Source organism: Zeus faber (assembly GCF_960531495.2).
Source record: "Zeus faber genome assembly, chromosome: 15".
NCBI lineage: Eukaryota > Metazoa > Chordata > Actinopteri > Zeiformes > Zeidae > Zeus > Zeus faber.
This window is the reverse complement of record NC_137194.1, coordinates 16,794,091-16,811,442: the sequence shown is the minus strand read 5'-3', so window position 1 is coordinate 16,811,442 and position 17,352 is coordinate 16,794,091. Positions and strand designations below refer to the sequence as shown.

At 46.1% G+C, this 17,352-nt stretch overlaps 1 protein-coding gene across 1 annotated transcript in view; it reads left to right on the top strand.

Moving 5' to 3' along the window:
* Nucleotides 1-10,967, top strand: part of LOC307241216 (solute carrier family 26 member 9-like) — a gene marked incomplete at both ends in the record, with an annotated part of 111,727 nt that extends 100,760 nt beyond the window's left edge. The window contains one exon of the mRNA XM_080015254.1: nt 10,874-10,967. Coding sequence (XP_079871380.1) covers nt 10,874-10,967 — 94 coding nt within the window. The remainder of the gene's footprint in view (nt 1-10,873) is intronic.
* Between the last annotated feature and the right edge of the window lie 6,385 nt (nt 10,968-17,352).

Sequence of the window (17,352 nt, the reverse complement as noted above, 5' to 3'; positions counted from 1 at the left end):
TCCTACTCATCCGTAGTATTGTTTGTCGCGCACAAGACCCAAATTGCCTTGGACGTGTTGTTTCTTCTCTAGTTGTGTCGTTCTGCGGCACTGGAGTACGAGGACGCCGGTGTGAGTCATCCCTTCAGTAATAGCCTTGTCTGTCCCTCTCCTGCCTGCCATCTCCCGCATCCATTTGGCAAAGCCACTATATTGATTCTAATTGTCAGCTTTAAACTCCCCTCTACAATCGCCCATCCCAATACATTCGAAGATCTTGTGAAAACCACAAAGCAGCAAGTTTAAACCAAGTGAATTGAAATGTCTGGAATGGTTTTGTCACCTAATAGTTTATTGAAGATGAGAAAACTTAATATGGTTTCATTGAAGATACTTTCCTTAATCTTTGTGCAGCTCTGTAGCTATTAAAGGAATTACTGGCAAGAGCTATAGAGATTTGAATTAAAAGGTTGCCCTTTCGAGATGTTGGGTAGTGATTTCTATTCAGCCCAAGTATACGGACACTAGACACTAATGCCTCATAATCAGGCTTCAGGGGCTTTAACAGAATTACAATTGGCAGAAAGTTCAGACTGAATGATCGCCCTTGCCAATAAGCCTGGGTTTGGCTAGCCTTCGGTTAGTTCTGTCAAATTCAATCCCATAAGGTAGTTCTTCTAGGTTCAAGCTCATTGGTTTTGTTCATTGTTACTCCAGTCAATCTTTATTTAGAAGAAAAAAAATCTTTACCACCAAGGGTAAACAAGTTTCCTTGGACACCATTATGTTGATTAAATCTCCAATTCTAATCAATACTTGTATTTTGGTTTGAATGTCTTATGGATTATGCAAAGTTCCATTTTTCGGTTGTTGGAGATAATCTTCATGTCATATTGTCGCCGGTCTTGTCGTTATCTACGTAGGAATAGGTTGTGGCGGCCTTGAATCATTGGCCGGCTTTGATCACTCAAATAATTTAACCCCGACCCCAATAAATTTGAATTTGCGTCCCAAAGGTTAAGGGGCCCCTAATCAGAAGCTGGAATCAATCATCCGTTTGGACCTCTGCTCCCGGAGTTGAGATTTAAAGCATATGTCCCGTAATGAGCCTCACAGCGAACTTTGACTGGGCGCTAAGTTGTCCCCTGCAGCGGAGCCTTGTTAATGTCACTGTCACGTTGTCGATCTCCAGGCGTCGGGATCAAGGGCGTGCGGTGGTAGGCCTCAGGGGAGAAGAAGAGTGGAGCGGTGCTCACCACCCTCCCCAACCAGGCAGTCCCACATTTCACACACTCCCTAATTGCTCTCTGAATTATTAACCCTAATAGAGGGGTGTATGTTGGGGTCGTTTGACCCGGACGTGGTGTCTGGAGATTCTGGAGGCAAGTCCTTCAGCACCAAGTGCAGATGTGTATATTTAACAACCTGCAGAGGACTAACACATTTTAACCCTCTCACCACACAAATTACAGCACTCCCCGCGTCATCAAACACTTTGACTGAACGGTCCACTACAAATTTTGGGGAAGGAATGAGTGTGCGGTTATAATTGTTGGTTACATTTCAGGCCTTTAGAGACTTGGCATTTGTTCTTTACAATCTACAGTCAACAGTCTCCATCGCTCTGCAGTGCACGGCTTGTGTCCAAGACCTGAGAGAAACTAGAACACGATACAATGCATTTATGTACAGTATATCTACGTCAGTGTTGCTCCAGTTTAATATCCATTCCAAGCATGGCCTTTAGATGATGAAGACGATGTGATTTATTCATTGATTTAGAGTCCATGTTTACACTTTTCGACATCATAATAAACATTTCCCCGAAAACATTCTCCGTATTAAATAATTGAACAGGCCATACATTAATAATGAATATCCCATCGTCTTCGGCAAATGACAATGTAAATGTAATGCTCGGAGCCTTTCTGAGGGGCTTATTTGTCCTCACTTCCCGGCTCGGAGGAGACACCCCTGCGTACCGTATAACCGGGTTTGTTATTGACCGATATCCTTGCTGAAGTTTTCCTCCTTTTCCCCGGGAACACCTCAGCGGGTAAATTCTCCTGTAACCTTTCAGCGAGGATCCGGACAAGGCGTTAGGATGTGTTTCACCTATCGCCACCTTCCTCCGCCTCTTTAGCCGATACACTCTGTATCAGCTGCGCGCAGCAAAGCCAGTGGTTGGTTTCTCTCTGAGCTGGAGGAGGGCCAGCTAGGAATGTCATTTTATAAATGGGCTGCCTCTGTGATAAATGTTCCGCTGTCCTGGGTTCAGGACCCTCGCTCCGTTGCCGCACGTGGATAAGGGCTATTCATAGACAGAGAGTCGCAGAATCGTACAACAGTGTTGAAACTTTTACTATTCAACCTTTTTTCAACTCACCTTTGAATCCCTAAACATGCTCGCCTGAATCACCTGCATAACCAAAACCACAGGCCTATCTATTCTTCACCCCGATGCTGATGCCCCGATGGTTCCATTTAAAACAAAGGACCAGTGGTGACCATTGGAGTCAGATGCTTCTAGTTAACAACTTTTGGCTTTGGACATCACCCCCAGCCCAAGTCAGGCCAATGCAATCTCTCTTCATTAAATGGCACTAATACAGAGACACCCCTTATTAAAATCAGTTTAAATTGCTATGGCTGCTTCTCTGTGTCTGTGTGTTGCTGTGGAAGTGTGTCCGCCATGTTTCTACTTTCCAAGGCTTTGTTCTAAATTACGCGCTGGACTCATCTGGGCCATTGTCTCCTCGGTGCTTTTGAGTTACTGTGGTTTTGGCTGACTCGGCACAGGTCGGCCGTCTCTTTTTAGTCCCTACCTGGAGGCTGCGGCTCCCCGGCGGACCCGCCGTAGCTCCTCCCCAAAAACTTCCCGGCAACCCTCCTAACAACTGGAGCCAAACTAGCCGCCAGGCCCACATAACTTCTGCTGCTGACAACTCACAGAGACATCTTTGTAATTTAGGGCGTAATTCCCTTTTCCTTGGAGCTGTATAAAATCTATATTGCGCCTATAAACAACCCCGACTTTCCTCTGAGCCTCCCGGTCCTCCTCTTTATGCATGCACAGAGATATTATTAGAGATGTGCAGTGGCAAGCAAATCTGCTTTCTGAAAGGCCAAGTAGCAATAAAAGCCGAATGAGACCCCCTGTCCCAGGCCGCGCTGATTGGCTGCTTTCCAAGCCATCTTTCAAGCCGACAGGATGTGCATTTCGTTTAGTTCCTCCTCTGACACGGAACGTGGGGAGATACACCCACCTGCCATCCGTTGCATGTAGGACACGCTATTCCAGTGGCCGTGAGTGCTTGGTGGACAAAAAAAACGTAGGCCACTCTTTTTCCACAAACCACAAATTCTGGTGTATACACTCACACCCACTTCTCAAATGTTTTTTCTTCCCAAGTACTCCTCCGTTTGAAACCTCAATACCCATTCGTGACTTGGTGAAATAGTCGTCATCGTTACCCCCCCCCCCCCCCCCCCGCAGTTATTTACCACTCGCCTGACAGAATGTCAAAAGCACTGAATTTCAATTCGGCATTGTCGTGCGATGAGGCTAATTACGCATGGCCACGTCTGCGACCGCCGTAACAATTTGTGCATACGAGGCAGCTCCATGCGTCTGGTGCCGCCACCGTGGCCTCGGGCGGGGGGCTTCCACCTCCGCCCGACACCCGTCGTCCCTTCCAATCACCGTCTCGTGGCATTAGTCATTAAGCGTGAGCGGTGACACCACCCGTCATATCTCTGCCTTAATCACAGATGAGCTCCACCGTGTACAGGCGGCCGTATCATTAGCGCGGCTCTCCGTCCGCCTGTCCCTCCGCCCCTCCCTCTCCTTTCTCTGCCGCTGACAAAACCACTGACACCACCACCGCATCCCACATCTGGAGACGGTTGCCTGGGTGTCGCTACTGTTACAAACGACGTCCTCTCCTCATCGATGGGTTCACTGATCATTCCTGCCGTTCCCGCTCACGTCGGCTCATATGCAAAAATAATTCATCCCCGCCCGTACCGCCGGGGAAGGGGGAGTTTAACTAACGGTGATGGAGTGCAATGTGGGGGATTCTAACCTTGTGCAAAAAACAAATGTAATCTCACCGCACATCCTCCGGGAGATCGTGGTGTCCGTGTGATTTTTTCCATTTCCCGTCTCCGTCCAGGGTTAGGTGGAATCGGAGCCGGGCCGGCCAGACTGATATTGGGAGGTAATAGTCTGTCTGAACTCTCAGCTGAGGTGCTGCTTTGCAGACAGCCTGTCCCCAACTTAATAGACAGCCCTCATCTATCCCATCTGCTGCCCTCCGTTCTGAGCCACTCGCATGTGTGTGTGTGTGTGTGTGTGGCCGTACACACAAACATGTACAGTACTGATATACAGTACATACATATCAGTACTTTACATGATCTACACATGTGATACGCACATATTTCTGTGAAGTGCACAATGCGTTTGATCATAAGAGGTGATTACATATGACTTAATTTCCATTCCCATAATTTTGATCATGGAATGAATACCATGAATTTGACTGCAAAAGAAATAAAAAATAACCCACATATACCTCAAATTGCATGTTTGGAGAAAAAACACAAGCAAGCATTTTTTGGTCGTAACAATCAAAGAAGATTAGCTAAATCCCAAAGGCACTATTTGTTGTAAAGCTCAAAGTTGTATCATCTAAAATCATGTTTGGACGTCAAAAGCATTAACAGCCTTTCATCTGCCGAATGACTGCATCTATCTGTAGATTGTATCTATGGCAACCTCATAAAAATGAAAGGGAACTGGGTCTCATATATTTAACTGTATGCATAGTTGTGTGTAACAGCCTCCCTCTTCTATTTTAATGGTGGGGAATGCTATCTCCCACTGGAGTGATGATGCAAAGGTAATTCCTCGCTTGTTTCGGGGACCTTGAGTTACCAAAACCACCAGGGCCAGTTTACCACTCCTATCGCCCCCCCCCCCGCCCCCCCACTAAACTTTGATGGATTAAAAGCGCAGAAGCCGAGACACTTTATCACACTCCAGAGGTCACGGCGTGAAATCGTTCACTTCCCCTTCCTCTTCCTCTTCCTCACTGTAATTCCTTCTGCTGCAACTTGTTCGGAGAGCCTCGGCGGAGATAAGATACAAAGTTCGGAGCTAATCTGTGAACTGTCACTGATCCATCTTCCGACGCTGCGGCCGCACAGGGAAGAAGGAAGAGAATCCAATTGTTGCACTAACGCCGCCGTCGAGCCTCATAGATTAGCTGACTGAATTGTTATCCCCCCCCCCCCCCCCCGGTCCGATTTTTGGATGCGATTTCCCTGTGAAGTTCCTCTACTGCGAAGTGGACGGGCTGGATGATAGGCAGGTGGCGTTCGCCCGTGCAGGGCTGGCGCCGAGCTCCCCGTGTGGTCCGGCTACGTAGAAAGACGTCAGGAAACCTCTTCATGATCTCGTTGGATCAGCACCTCTCCGTGAGCGGCTTCCTTCCGTGGAAGCTTTTACTGGCGACGTTATGACCCCGGGCCCCCAGGGGGGGCCCTGTAAATGTAGGGCCGCTTAAACAAAAAAAAAAAAAAAAAAATGTGGTGTGGATTGTAATGCAAAAAAGCAGCTGCTGAGTCCCACTGGGGATGATCCTCGGGGAATTAAAAACAGGGGTATTTTATTCATAACTTTCGCCGTAATCAGGATCGTCTGGCGATTTAGGGGACCCGTGAGACACCGCAGATCCCCCTGGGAAAACTCTGCGGAACCAAGGTAGGACCCTGCTCATCCGGGGGCGTTAAAAACGGAAGTCCTGACAAGCCATCCGTAATGACATGTTTTGCTTTTGCACCCGTGATACTGGATCTCATTCGTTGAACTCTGCGTGGTCATTAACCAGGCGGTCACCGTGGGTGTTTATCAGCACAAGTCTGTGTATACTGTTGGACATTGGAGTGTGCATCACTCCTTCTTTCAAGGCCATGAAAGAGTCTCCTCTCTTAATGACTTCCGAGTGTTTGGATGAACTTGTAAAGCCGAGTCGGAACCCCCCCCCCGGCAGCAGAGCAATTAGCCGAGAGATGGAGGAGAGGCAGCCGTGGCGGCTTCGCAGTATTTATGCAGGATTTGGATTATGCCATTAGGCCGCTATCATCTAGCCCGGGAAAACAACTTCAGTGTCCAATCCAATGTGAGGGGCAATGAACAACCTGGGTAATCACTCACTTTGAAGGAGGGCCGATGTTCATCTCCTCCCCACCGGCGTGATTGTCTCCGATGGTAATAAACCAAAAACAAAAATGACTGGTACCGTAACGAGATTACGATCTCTAGGCGTCAGCTGTATTTTTCAGATTCATAACCAGCCCTGCCCCCCTGTGCTCGTGCTTTTGCTTGTACATCTACATGGCTATTGAAGCATGTGGGAATAAGCTATTACTCGGTTTTCCAAACCCGTCATGTATTGTTCATTGTTCACGGGGCTTGGAAACATAAAATAGCTGTTTTTTGTTTTTTTTGTTCGAGGAGTCTTTCCCCTTCCATTCACCAGGGATATCACCGGCAGTTTTTCATAGTTACAATAGCCATTTACAGAATACCACCTCACACACGCAACAAACTGTCCAGGTATATGGCTTCACAGCTTTTATAATGTTGTTGTGTATTATGTCTATATATATATATATATATATATATATATGTATGTGTGTGTGTGTGTGTGTGTGTGTGTGTGTGTGTGTATGTATGTGTGTGTGTGTGTGTATATATGTGTGTGTGTGTGTATACAGTATATATTCAGTGTACATATGTATGTGTATGTATATATGTATGTATGTATATATGTATGTATATATCCATACATATATCTATTTTTATTCATTACATTTCACTGCATATATGTGTGAAAGTATGTATATGTAAGTGACGAATAAAAATCTTGAATCTTGAATATATATATATATATATATATATATATATATATATATATAGATATAGATATGTATGTGTACTGTATATTGTATACATGATTTCACTCTCAATTGCTTTCCAGAGTCAAGTCTCAAAAACATTTTCACTAAAATATTAAGTTGATTGAAGCAACTAGTTCAATTATATCACAAGAGGACTCCACAACACAACTCCATGTCAATTATCTGTGAAGGGAATCTTTTTCAATGTGTGTTCTTGAGACTGAATAAATCAAGCTATACTGAACCTGTGGGCTACATTATTGTTGAAGTAAATATAAAACCGTCTCCTTATTGATCATTTCTATCCTAGATTCTTCCGTCGATTTCCAGTATAGCTTCATGGAACTTTCAACCTACTGCATGTTTTAGTGAGAAGTCTCTGTTTGAGTTATTACCAAACAACCCAAAAACAATCTTTGAACGCTACGACATACTTATTCCACGGGCTCTGTGGAATTCTCGATTCCGATTGGTCGATAGTTGTTTTTTAAACAGTGAGAAGTTTACTACCTTGTTGCAATGCTGGTGACGTTGTCCTGGACTATTATTTCTTAACGGAAGTTAAGAAACAGAAGCTATTTGCAGGCGTTGAATATGCCGCTGCATCAGACAAACTAGTTAGTAAATTAATTCAAAACAACATTCCGTCTCAATGCTTTCATTTATTGACTGCGTGTATATGTATCTCTGCAATAAGCAGGATAAAGTGCAGCCAGCCAGTCAATATCGCAAAACAACCCCCTTGAGATGGAGCTCCCCGTCGAGGGTTTGCGGTGATGACCGGCTGGCTGCACATCACCCCTCACATGTAAACTGAAGTGTCTGAACACGGAGATGCACTGCCAATCCCCCCATCACATCCTCGGCGCTTGAAGAAGCCACTACAGTACGTTTCTCAGTATGAAGTACCATACAAACATCCCCCTAGCCGCATCCGGTGACCTCGGCGCCCGTGGCGGCTCCGCCCTATTAGACGTCCTCTCCTGCCCGTCTTTGTCTCTGAGTAAACAGATCTTTAAAAGGCGATGAGGTGGCCTGGCCCGCGCTGGCTTTATCTGGGAGGTTACAATTGTCTGGAGAAGATGACCCCGAGCTATTGATTTGTAAACCCTGCCATGCGCGCACACGCACGCACACACACACACACACACACACACACACACACACACACACACACACACACACACTCATGCATGTGCACCCACGCGGTTCGTCTCTATGTTTGGCTTGGTGTCAATCTTCCCATGGCTTACTAAAAGGTTATTTTCTCGCCAGCTCCTCGGGGAGGTGGAAGGAAAGACAAAGAAAGACAAGCAAACACCACGCAAAACTTTTAGCAACCGGTGAATATTTTCTAAGCAAAAACAAGCGGTAAGACATAATGTCATGCAAACAAACAAAAAAAAAAAAATAGATTTGCTGATTTTCACAGGTACAAACTGACATGAGGAATGGGGGGGGGAAATAGCCACCTGGGTGATTATGCACACGCCGTCGCCTCCCCTCCCGACCTTCTTCCTCCTTGTCACTTGACAGAGTCTTGACTGTGTCAAATCAATGTCAAATTTAAATGTTAATAGAATCGTAAATTATTCACCATGCAGTTTAGCCTATTTGACCTATTCCTCGGGTCCAAATGATTCTATATAAATATGTCATGGAGGAACGGGGCTCTGGCCAATCTCTAGGATATATTAAATGCTAAGGACAGGGAACAGGTTGCTCTACTTTGGCATGGGGCGGAGGGTCATGCTATGAAATACCAGGACCTTTTTCAATAATTATCGATCCAGAGTCTCGGTGACGCATGCATTCGCGGGGCAGATGGGTCACATACAGGGCTGAACAGTCCTTATGTACATCCAAACAAAACAAGGTTTAATAATGAAACTATTCTATTCCTGGTTCTGCGCAGCATTGCAAGGTGTATGTGAGGGAACGTCAACACATTGCTTCAGCGGGTAACCTTTGTCGTACCCTTCTCATTAAAAGCGCTGTTCTGGCGCCATCTGAGACACGCTACAGAGCCGGCGGGAGGGGCTGGCTACGGCCACGCGATAACAAACAAGCCTTTTTTTCCGGACAATCTTCGTCGCGGTGCAAAAAATTTGCGGCAAACACGGCGAGGAGACATTCCGACGCAAATCTGACCTTTTTGAGAATATGGCAAACTATGTTCGCTGCAAAGGCATCGCCCTTGGCTCCCTCTATCTCCCGCTGCGACCCTGAATGCAAAGTACCTCCACCCCCTGTCAGGGTGGAGACATTCAGCCTTTAAAAAAAAAAAATTTTAAAAGGGAGGCTGCAAAAACCTTGGACCCCGATGGCATTGGCAAAGAGGGTCGTTCCGATGCGTTCCAGATGTTCCATGATTACACATAATGTCCTCCGTTGGCCGGCGGACGGAGATCACAGGCGTAAACGGTACTGCTTTTGCCCGTTTTAGAACAATGTGCTCTGACGCAAAGTGTTCGGCATCCATCACGTAATTGAAGGGCATGCTTGCCATATGTTGAACCAGCGCTTTCCAGAGTTCCTGGATGTGAAGAAAGGGGTTCAGGATGGCGGCGCTCGTTACGTCGCGTTCCCATCTGTTCATGTCATGTAATCACATCAATGCCTGGACTTCTAAAACGCACACACGCACACATGCGCACAAACACACACACACGCACGCACGCACGCACGCACGCACCACTCACGGTCCTAGGAGACCCCAGACTGGCTGTGAAGACCAATATAATATATTGCTTTCCATTGGTGTCCATTGTTGCTATTAGTTTCCATTGGTTTCCTTTGCTTCCCATTGCTTTCTGGAAATGCCGACAGTGTAAGGTGTGTACATGTTTTTTGACCGATGTTTGATTGAGATGTGCACAACTCCGTTCTCATAATCAATCAGGTTTGCGTCAACACGTGCACTCGCTTTTTACCCTTTTTGAACCGAGTCGTTTTTTATTTTCTCTCGACCTTGACGCCCCCCCCCCCCCCCTTCCGTTTCATATGCATGTTGATGAAACCACCATGTCACCCTTAATGTAGCCGGGCGGGCGTTGTGTCATTTTGACATTTAAAAAATATGTGACAGCCTTTGAGGGACATCAAGGCGCCTGCACGCCTGTCATGGAAATAAAAATGACTCCGACAGACTCCATAACAAACACAAACGCGCGTGTGTGTGTGTGTGTGTGTGTGTGTGTGTGTGTGTGTGTGTGTGCACTCCAGATGAAACACAGAGAGTGAGGTGTAGTGTCAAAGGAAAAAAAAATCATCACTTTTAGCCAGATGAGATGTTGCCCCCTGCCTCCTCCCCCATGGCACAGCGGCCATTTAATGGAATGCACAACAGCAGAAAGACAAATATTGCTTTTCTCCTCTTTTTCCCCTCAGTACATAACTGGAGGGGTGGGTTCATCCCCCAATCCCTCCTGCGCTCATTACCTCCACAAGGATTGATGTTTTTTTTTTCCCTCGCGCGCCAAAGCCGGTGTCCTGCGGATTTTTTGGGATTAATAAAATATGAAGGGGCATTAATATTCCCGGCGTTCGGCGTTGTGCGATTATTGCAGAAGGGCCCCCCGCCCCGACTTGGCCCCCCAGCACCTGCCCCTGGCCCCTGGTCCTGGAATGCCAATCACCCTGCAGGTGCTACAAACCTCCACCCTCCGCCGGGCTGGAGGTGAAGGCTGCTGACAGACATGAGGCAGCAGCCGCCCCCTCAAGGACATTAAAGGGCAGGTTGTGACACACACACATGTCCCGCAACCCCCCATCTCCCCCCCATCGCTTGTTTTAACTTAGCCGCCGCACAGAGGAACATTGGTTTCGGGGCGTGCAGAATTAATCTATTCAAATGAGATTTTTCTTTTTTTCTTTTTTTCTTTTTAGATTTCCGATGTGTCTTCTGTTCCTCCGGTCTGTTTAACAGGTGGCTGGTGTGTCTCTATGCGGGAACACCACCAAAGTATGCCGACGGGGTGCGGGGGGCAGAAACATGGACCCTTCTTTTGACGATGACTTGAAGACGCTTATTGATTATGAAGGGGCCGCTAATTGGGTTTATGGATGTTCGCAGCTTATTAGTCTGCTTTAACGAGGAAACAAACTGCGCTCCAGAGAAAGGCAGAACATTTTATTTATTTATTTATTTTTTACACGAGCAGGGTTAGGGTTAGTTAAAAGTGAGATTATTTTTTAATTTACAGATCACATTGTCAAAGGTCGTGAAGCGGATAAAGCAGGCACTCCAAAGGCCTCATTAATCTGCAGGTTTCTAAGAGAAAAGGTCTGGGTTGTTTGATTCGCTTATACCGCTGGGAGACTATTGTCTGGCATGGAAAACACAACTGACACAAGAAAGGGCAGGCTTTAATAATTCAAAATATATTAGTTTGTTTGGTAGAAAAGAAAATGCTTTTGCACTGGAGACTCAAAATAAACTGAACACATTTACTGAATGACTGTGTTCCCCACTTTTAAGGGGGCAATATGGCTGGTGCATGGCTGCTTAGAGTGCCCCTGGCAGCTGTTTCCAGAACCATGACAACCATGAAAACCAAACAAAAAAAAATCTAAAATCCATGTTCAATTAATTTAATGAAGTTCAATAAAGTGTTTCAAGTCATTTCAACAAGTTCCCTTCATGTCTCTATCTCTCCCAATATAGATTTCAGAAAATGGTATTTAAGTAACTTATCTGATGACATTCTTAGGGGGCTGTGAATGGACATGGCCTCTCATGGTTGCAGGAGTTGAGGTGTAATTTAACAACATTGCATGAAAATCACCTGATCCTGGCTGTTGCCCTTGTTCCTATATTTATCTGTAATATTGTTTGCATTAAAAAAAACAACTTTATTTAGGATATCCGTTTCATAGTGCTATGCTGTTCAAAATACACAAAAAAAAACCCATGATCTTACAACTTCAAGGAAACTTTTAGGTAAGAATTTTTCCTTGCGATAATATTTTCTTCACTTTTGCCACTTTTACTTTCCATGTCTTTCAGAATGAATCGTACTTGAAAGCATTTCATTTCTCTTCTTTCATTTTCCCAGCAGCAACTAGCAGCAGGCATGCAAGGCGCGAGCCTGCCACTCTGCAGCTAGTGGCGATCGTCAATTCCTACTGTGTCGTCCTGGCGGCGCGGTGTGTTTCTAGGTGGGGGTTTGTGTGACAGTCTTTTAAATGTGACAGATAAGAGAGAATAATTAATTTATCAGAGCATGCCAGGCTCTAATCCCTGGTGTCCTGCTGATAAGGGAAGGTTTCTTCTCCCCCCTGATCCCTTCGCCGATAGGGGAAGGAATTCTCTTTTTCACCAGGTGGGTTTTCCGTTAATAAGCCTGTCAAAGAGGCATGCCGCCGTGGGCTCGGTGGCGTTGGGGTTATCTCCTCGCCGCACGTTCTCGTCTCCCCCGCCGACAGCAGACAGCGGGCCCCGGTCGCCGGGGCCTTTGAAAACCCCCCTCGGAGAGCCGGTGGCTCGTGGGCAGCTCTCTGAGGAGGCCCTGTCATTTAAACCTGTTAATTCAAACATGGGGTTGGGTCAGAGACCCTACGGGCCACGCCGCACTCTCACCAAGAGCCGAACTTTTAAAAAATCCCTTCAAACGTGAATCAAAATGCATGTGTATTATGCTCCACTTTCTTTCTCTGTTTTGCAAATTCTTACTTTTTTTTTTTTTTTATCTCTCCGGACCATTGTTGAAATTGATCGGTTGTTTTGTTGTGAAGCGGGCGGAGATGTCGGGCATTTTTCATCGTGCCGCAGTTTGAACTGGAGGAATGATGGCATTGATGCTTTATCTCTGACTGGGAATATGGTAATGTTCTGTTCCATCTGGAGACCACGGCGTTGGAGGAGCTCCCAGGCTCTAACCCTTGGGGGTGAGAGCCTTTATGTGCACATGGTGGTAAATTGTAGACGGATGAGATAACTCAGAAAATAGAGACAACCCGGAAAACAATAACAACAAACGAAAGTATTTGTAGTAGTGAGCTGAACTAATTTCCTTTTGCGGTGGCTATAATCCCTCTTCTCGTCGAGATAAGGTTTCAAGGGGCTGGAGACCAATATGACAGCGATCCCGCCCTTTGGCTCCTAATTTGGGGCTCTGTGGCTCTGTAGAGCGGAGTGTGAAGGACACTGCGTCTATGAGGAGCTCGGCTGGCTCGCTGTGTTCAGTGCCCTTCTCTGCACCGTGGCACTCCATCATTTCAGTCTCACCTATCTCATACAGAGACCGCGTGCGTTAACATGTTTTATTTGGGTCAGGAAAGGCAAGAGAGCGCGAGTAAGAGAGAGGATGCCTTGCTCAAGGGGATTGGTGTGTGTGTGTGTGTGTGTGTGTCAGCCACAGGGGGCGCTATGAAAAGTAGTCACACCTGAAAACTTCAGCACCGCCTCCCCGTTTCACCTACAGACCTGTAACTTGGTGTACGGGTGTCCTTTCTCATGCTGAACAAATTTTTCCCCGAAGAACATACTGTATAACAGCTGTCTGGATTTTCCGCCATCTTGGAAATTTTGCAAAATCCTTGAATACTTTCTTCTCATGTAGCAGAATTCCAAATAACACAAATTGGCATTATTTGAACTTATGACTTTGGTATTTGATATGCATGGCTGAACAAAGTCACCAGAAAGCAAAGGGATTAGGTAAAGTATGAGATATTGATGATATAGTATTGAAAGTATATAGTATATAGTATAGATAGTATAGATAAGTCAGATTTCATTTTGCAATATCTAATCTTTCTGCACAAGTCAACATCACATTGGCATAAAACCTTGAAACCAAGAACAGCACTCTCAGGGACTGTACCAAGTGTGACATTAATAGCTAAAAAAGAAAGACTAGGAATAGAATGATGTTGATTTGGGGGGATCAAATTTGGTATCTTAACAACTTCATGTTCAGCCTAACCAAGATGGCGGAAGTTGTGGTGCCATTGACAAATAGTATCCGGCAAAGGCAGTAGGTGGTCATTCACACATGGGCCTCCTTTATGGAGAAGTTCTGTATGGTGTCTGTTTCCACATTAGACGTCTGTAACGGATACAGTACATAATGGCTTAGAGTTGGTGCATTATGTCCAGTGTAGATGCAATCGTTTGGACAACTTGTCGGCAACGGACATACAATCTGAATCGTTTTTTTTTTTTTTTTCCTGGCTTTAAGAGACCAGCGCTTTGTTTTCCACCCTTCCCATCTCCCTGACCCTCCCAGACGGACTCGGTTCCCTCCACTGACAGAGCCCCTGTCCCCGGATGCAATAACCCTAACCCAATGTTATTAAACCAATGTGATCATTATTAACCTACCCAAAGAAGGAACGTTCTCCACCCGTTCTACTTCTCCCTGTCTGCTCGCTCCCTCTCCGGCTCCGCGCTCTGGTGCAGCCGGCGGATAAGCCAAGCGCTTGTGCCCTATGTCACCGCACTTGAAACACCTCATACTTCCCGAACTGACATACACCATGTAGTGCCCCTCAGTTTCTCGTCTTTGCAGCTGGGTGCCACGGTTCGGATCGGACTCGCCATTTTTCTTTTTTTCTTTTTATTTTATTTTTTTTGATTTGTACAAAATAAATAATCGTGAAAACCCACTATTTGTGCTTTGCCGGAATTCAGAATCTTCTCCATCCCTGCTTCACGTGCTTGTCCCAGTAATGTTACTGCGTCTATTCCCACTGACTTCCATTCACAGCCATACTGGCAGTATCCCGGAAATTATACAAGGTCGAGAGTGGGGAAATTAAGGAATGACTTTTACGGAACATCGACACCGGATCCTTTCCCTACATTACGCCAATACGGCACATTGCCAGTAGATTTACAGCTTTAAGTGCAAGTGAAGGGGCTTTAGTTTACTAGGCCAGACCTCTCCAGCAGAAAGCCTCCGAGCCATTTCAAAAGCCTGTCCCACAACTGTACCAACCTGCTCTTTGATACTTTGTTGTTTTAGCATTGTCTGTGACATTATTTTCCACTTTTCAAGCAGAGACAACAGGCTTGACAGGGATCAGGCCAAGGTCAATTCTGAACGATTCAGTCTTTGTCCACACTTTGTCAGTCTGGCTCTGTGCCTTCGCCCTGTCTTCCGGGCGAGCGCCGCCACTTCAGCGGTTCGATCTAGGTGCCGCTGCACCCAGAAAGAAAATAAACATCATCAGCCAATGCTTCTCCTTATCTCTTCAGCCCCTCTAATCTCCTGTGAGTGGAGGCAGAGGGCTGTCATTGTCCGGGGATGTGAACCTGCAACCTTTTCAATTTCACCCTTGCGTCTCAAAGCCCTTCTGCCTGGACGAGCGCACGTCCCGGACAAAGGTGCCATTTGCTTTTCATTTCCCCCATGATAAGAGAAAGGGAGAAAAAACATTGTATATTGTAATGTCCCCTCATCCCCTTTGACATTGGCAAAATTGAGGCGCGGACGGTACAAATTAAAAGCAAATACAAAAAAAAAGGATATTGAAGAAAGGACACATGAATGAGTGGAGGAAATCCGATTTTTTTTGTTCCCCTTACTTATTTCATTTACACAACTTGGCACGCTCAAGAAGAGCCAGAGATGAAGAGAGGTTCAAAAGATACGAACAATGGTCCTCCTTGCCCGCTATTAATGAATAGGATTCGTTTCATCAGAGAAGAGGATCCTCTACATCCAGCTCCTCTGCCAGCGAGCCAAAGTTGGGAAAGTTCCACTGCTTTTGGGAATTTGTACAATGATGTAATTCCTGCACTAAACTGATCTCACCGCGGTTCCATCCGCGACTTGGCATCAACACGGCACATTTTGGGGTTTTTCCACTTGTATGTAGACGACCGGGGTGCAGTGTCGCACATTTAGCCCCGCATCCTTACTCATCAATTCCATTCGCTCAGACACACACAGACCACCTCATCCTGTGTTCAACTAACCTGAGACCACCAGAGCCCATAGCCTTTTGCCCCCCCTCCGACACGCGGAAGCTGTGAATGGCCATGATTAGTCGAATAATCGATTCAACTAATTAGTTGACACGTGCAGTGACGTCGACTAGTGATTTTTTCCGCCTATTATTGATTTGATTTTATTTTTTTACACGACCTTCCCACCCGGACAAGTCAAGCGTGTAGCACATGCTCTACGAGGAACTCTGCCCGAGCTCTAATAAGCGTAGCATACAGGACGGCGTGCTTGTATGAGAGAATGATGGCGGCAAGGCGGAGCGAAGTGCAACATTATTTTAGCCAAGCTGAGAACAAAGTAGTGTGCACGTTCTGTTGGATTAAGCTGTCTTACCACAGTTCTACTACTGTGATGCGGAGTCATTTGCACCTTCGGCGCCAAAGTATTAAAGCTGAAAGGCAGAGCAGACAAACAACAGAGGCTAGTGTAAACAAACATTGTGGAACGTGGCAGAAATTACTCATTGGATGGATTATTAACAACATTTGCCCGTCGGAGGGGAGGTTGACACCTCGGCTAGTCGTCCAATCGATTGAAATTCTTGTTGGTTGTTGACCACGAAAAAAAACAAAAACGAAAATGCCCATCCCTTGCGGAAACCAAACAAAGTTACACTCTGTCATTATCGCTGCGACATCTACACAACATTAACCAAATGACATCAGGCCGGCAACATGTTCCAGCCTCTGAGCGCGCCTCGCAGCGTGGCAGGTGGCCTCACATCAATCAAACCCTGCGCTGCCGGGCTTTGGGTCGGCAGAATGGAGGAGGGAGGTGGAATTTTCCGCTGGCTGTAATTGTCTTCTCTCCACACCAATCTGCTTCCGTAATGGCCGCATTGCCATAGGGATGGGTTTGATGGTCCTGTGCCCCCATCGTCATGGATGTGTAGGGGGTGGAAGGGGTGTGTGTGTGTATGGTGGGGGTGGTCTATGGACAAAATGGTAATGCTCTTTTTATTTCAACACTTACTGTACACGTTGCCATTGATAATGGCGCCAGATTTAGGTTTTTGCTGAGACTTGAAGAGTTGAAAACCAACATTCAATGCGGGTAAACTGTCGAGCCAGGAGTCTTTGAAGGGGAAAAAAAATGAGGCCCAATCAATAAACATTTTCAGATCAAATAAGTCTATAGGTATACATAAGCGAATGTCTGCCAGTTGTCCATTACAGAGAAACAAAGAGAGAGAAATGATGAGATTATTTCCCTGAAATTCCAAACGCTTGCTAATGAGAAACCCTCAGAGTGAGCACGAGCCAAACACCCTGAACGACGAAAGAAGTTCAGAAGACGCATTTCCGCTCCTATGTATCGCCTCTGTGACTTCTGAACGGGGGGCCGCCCGAAATGTTACCATCGACACAAATTTAAAACAAATAAAGGCGACAGACATGAGGGCGTGAGATCAGGATCTGTTGCCCTTTGATTTGGCAAAGGGTTGATCTGA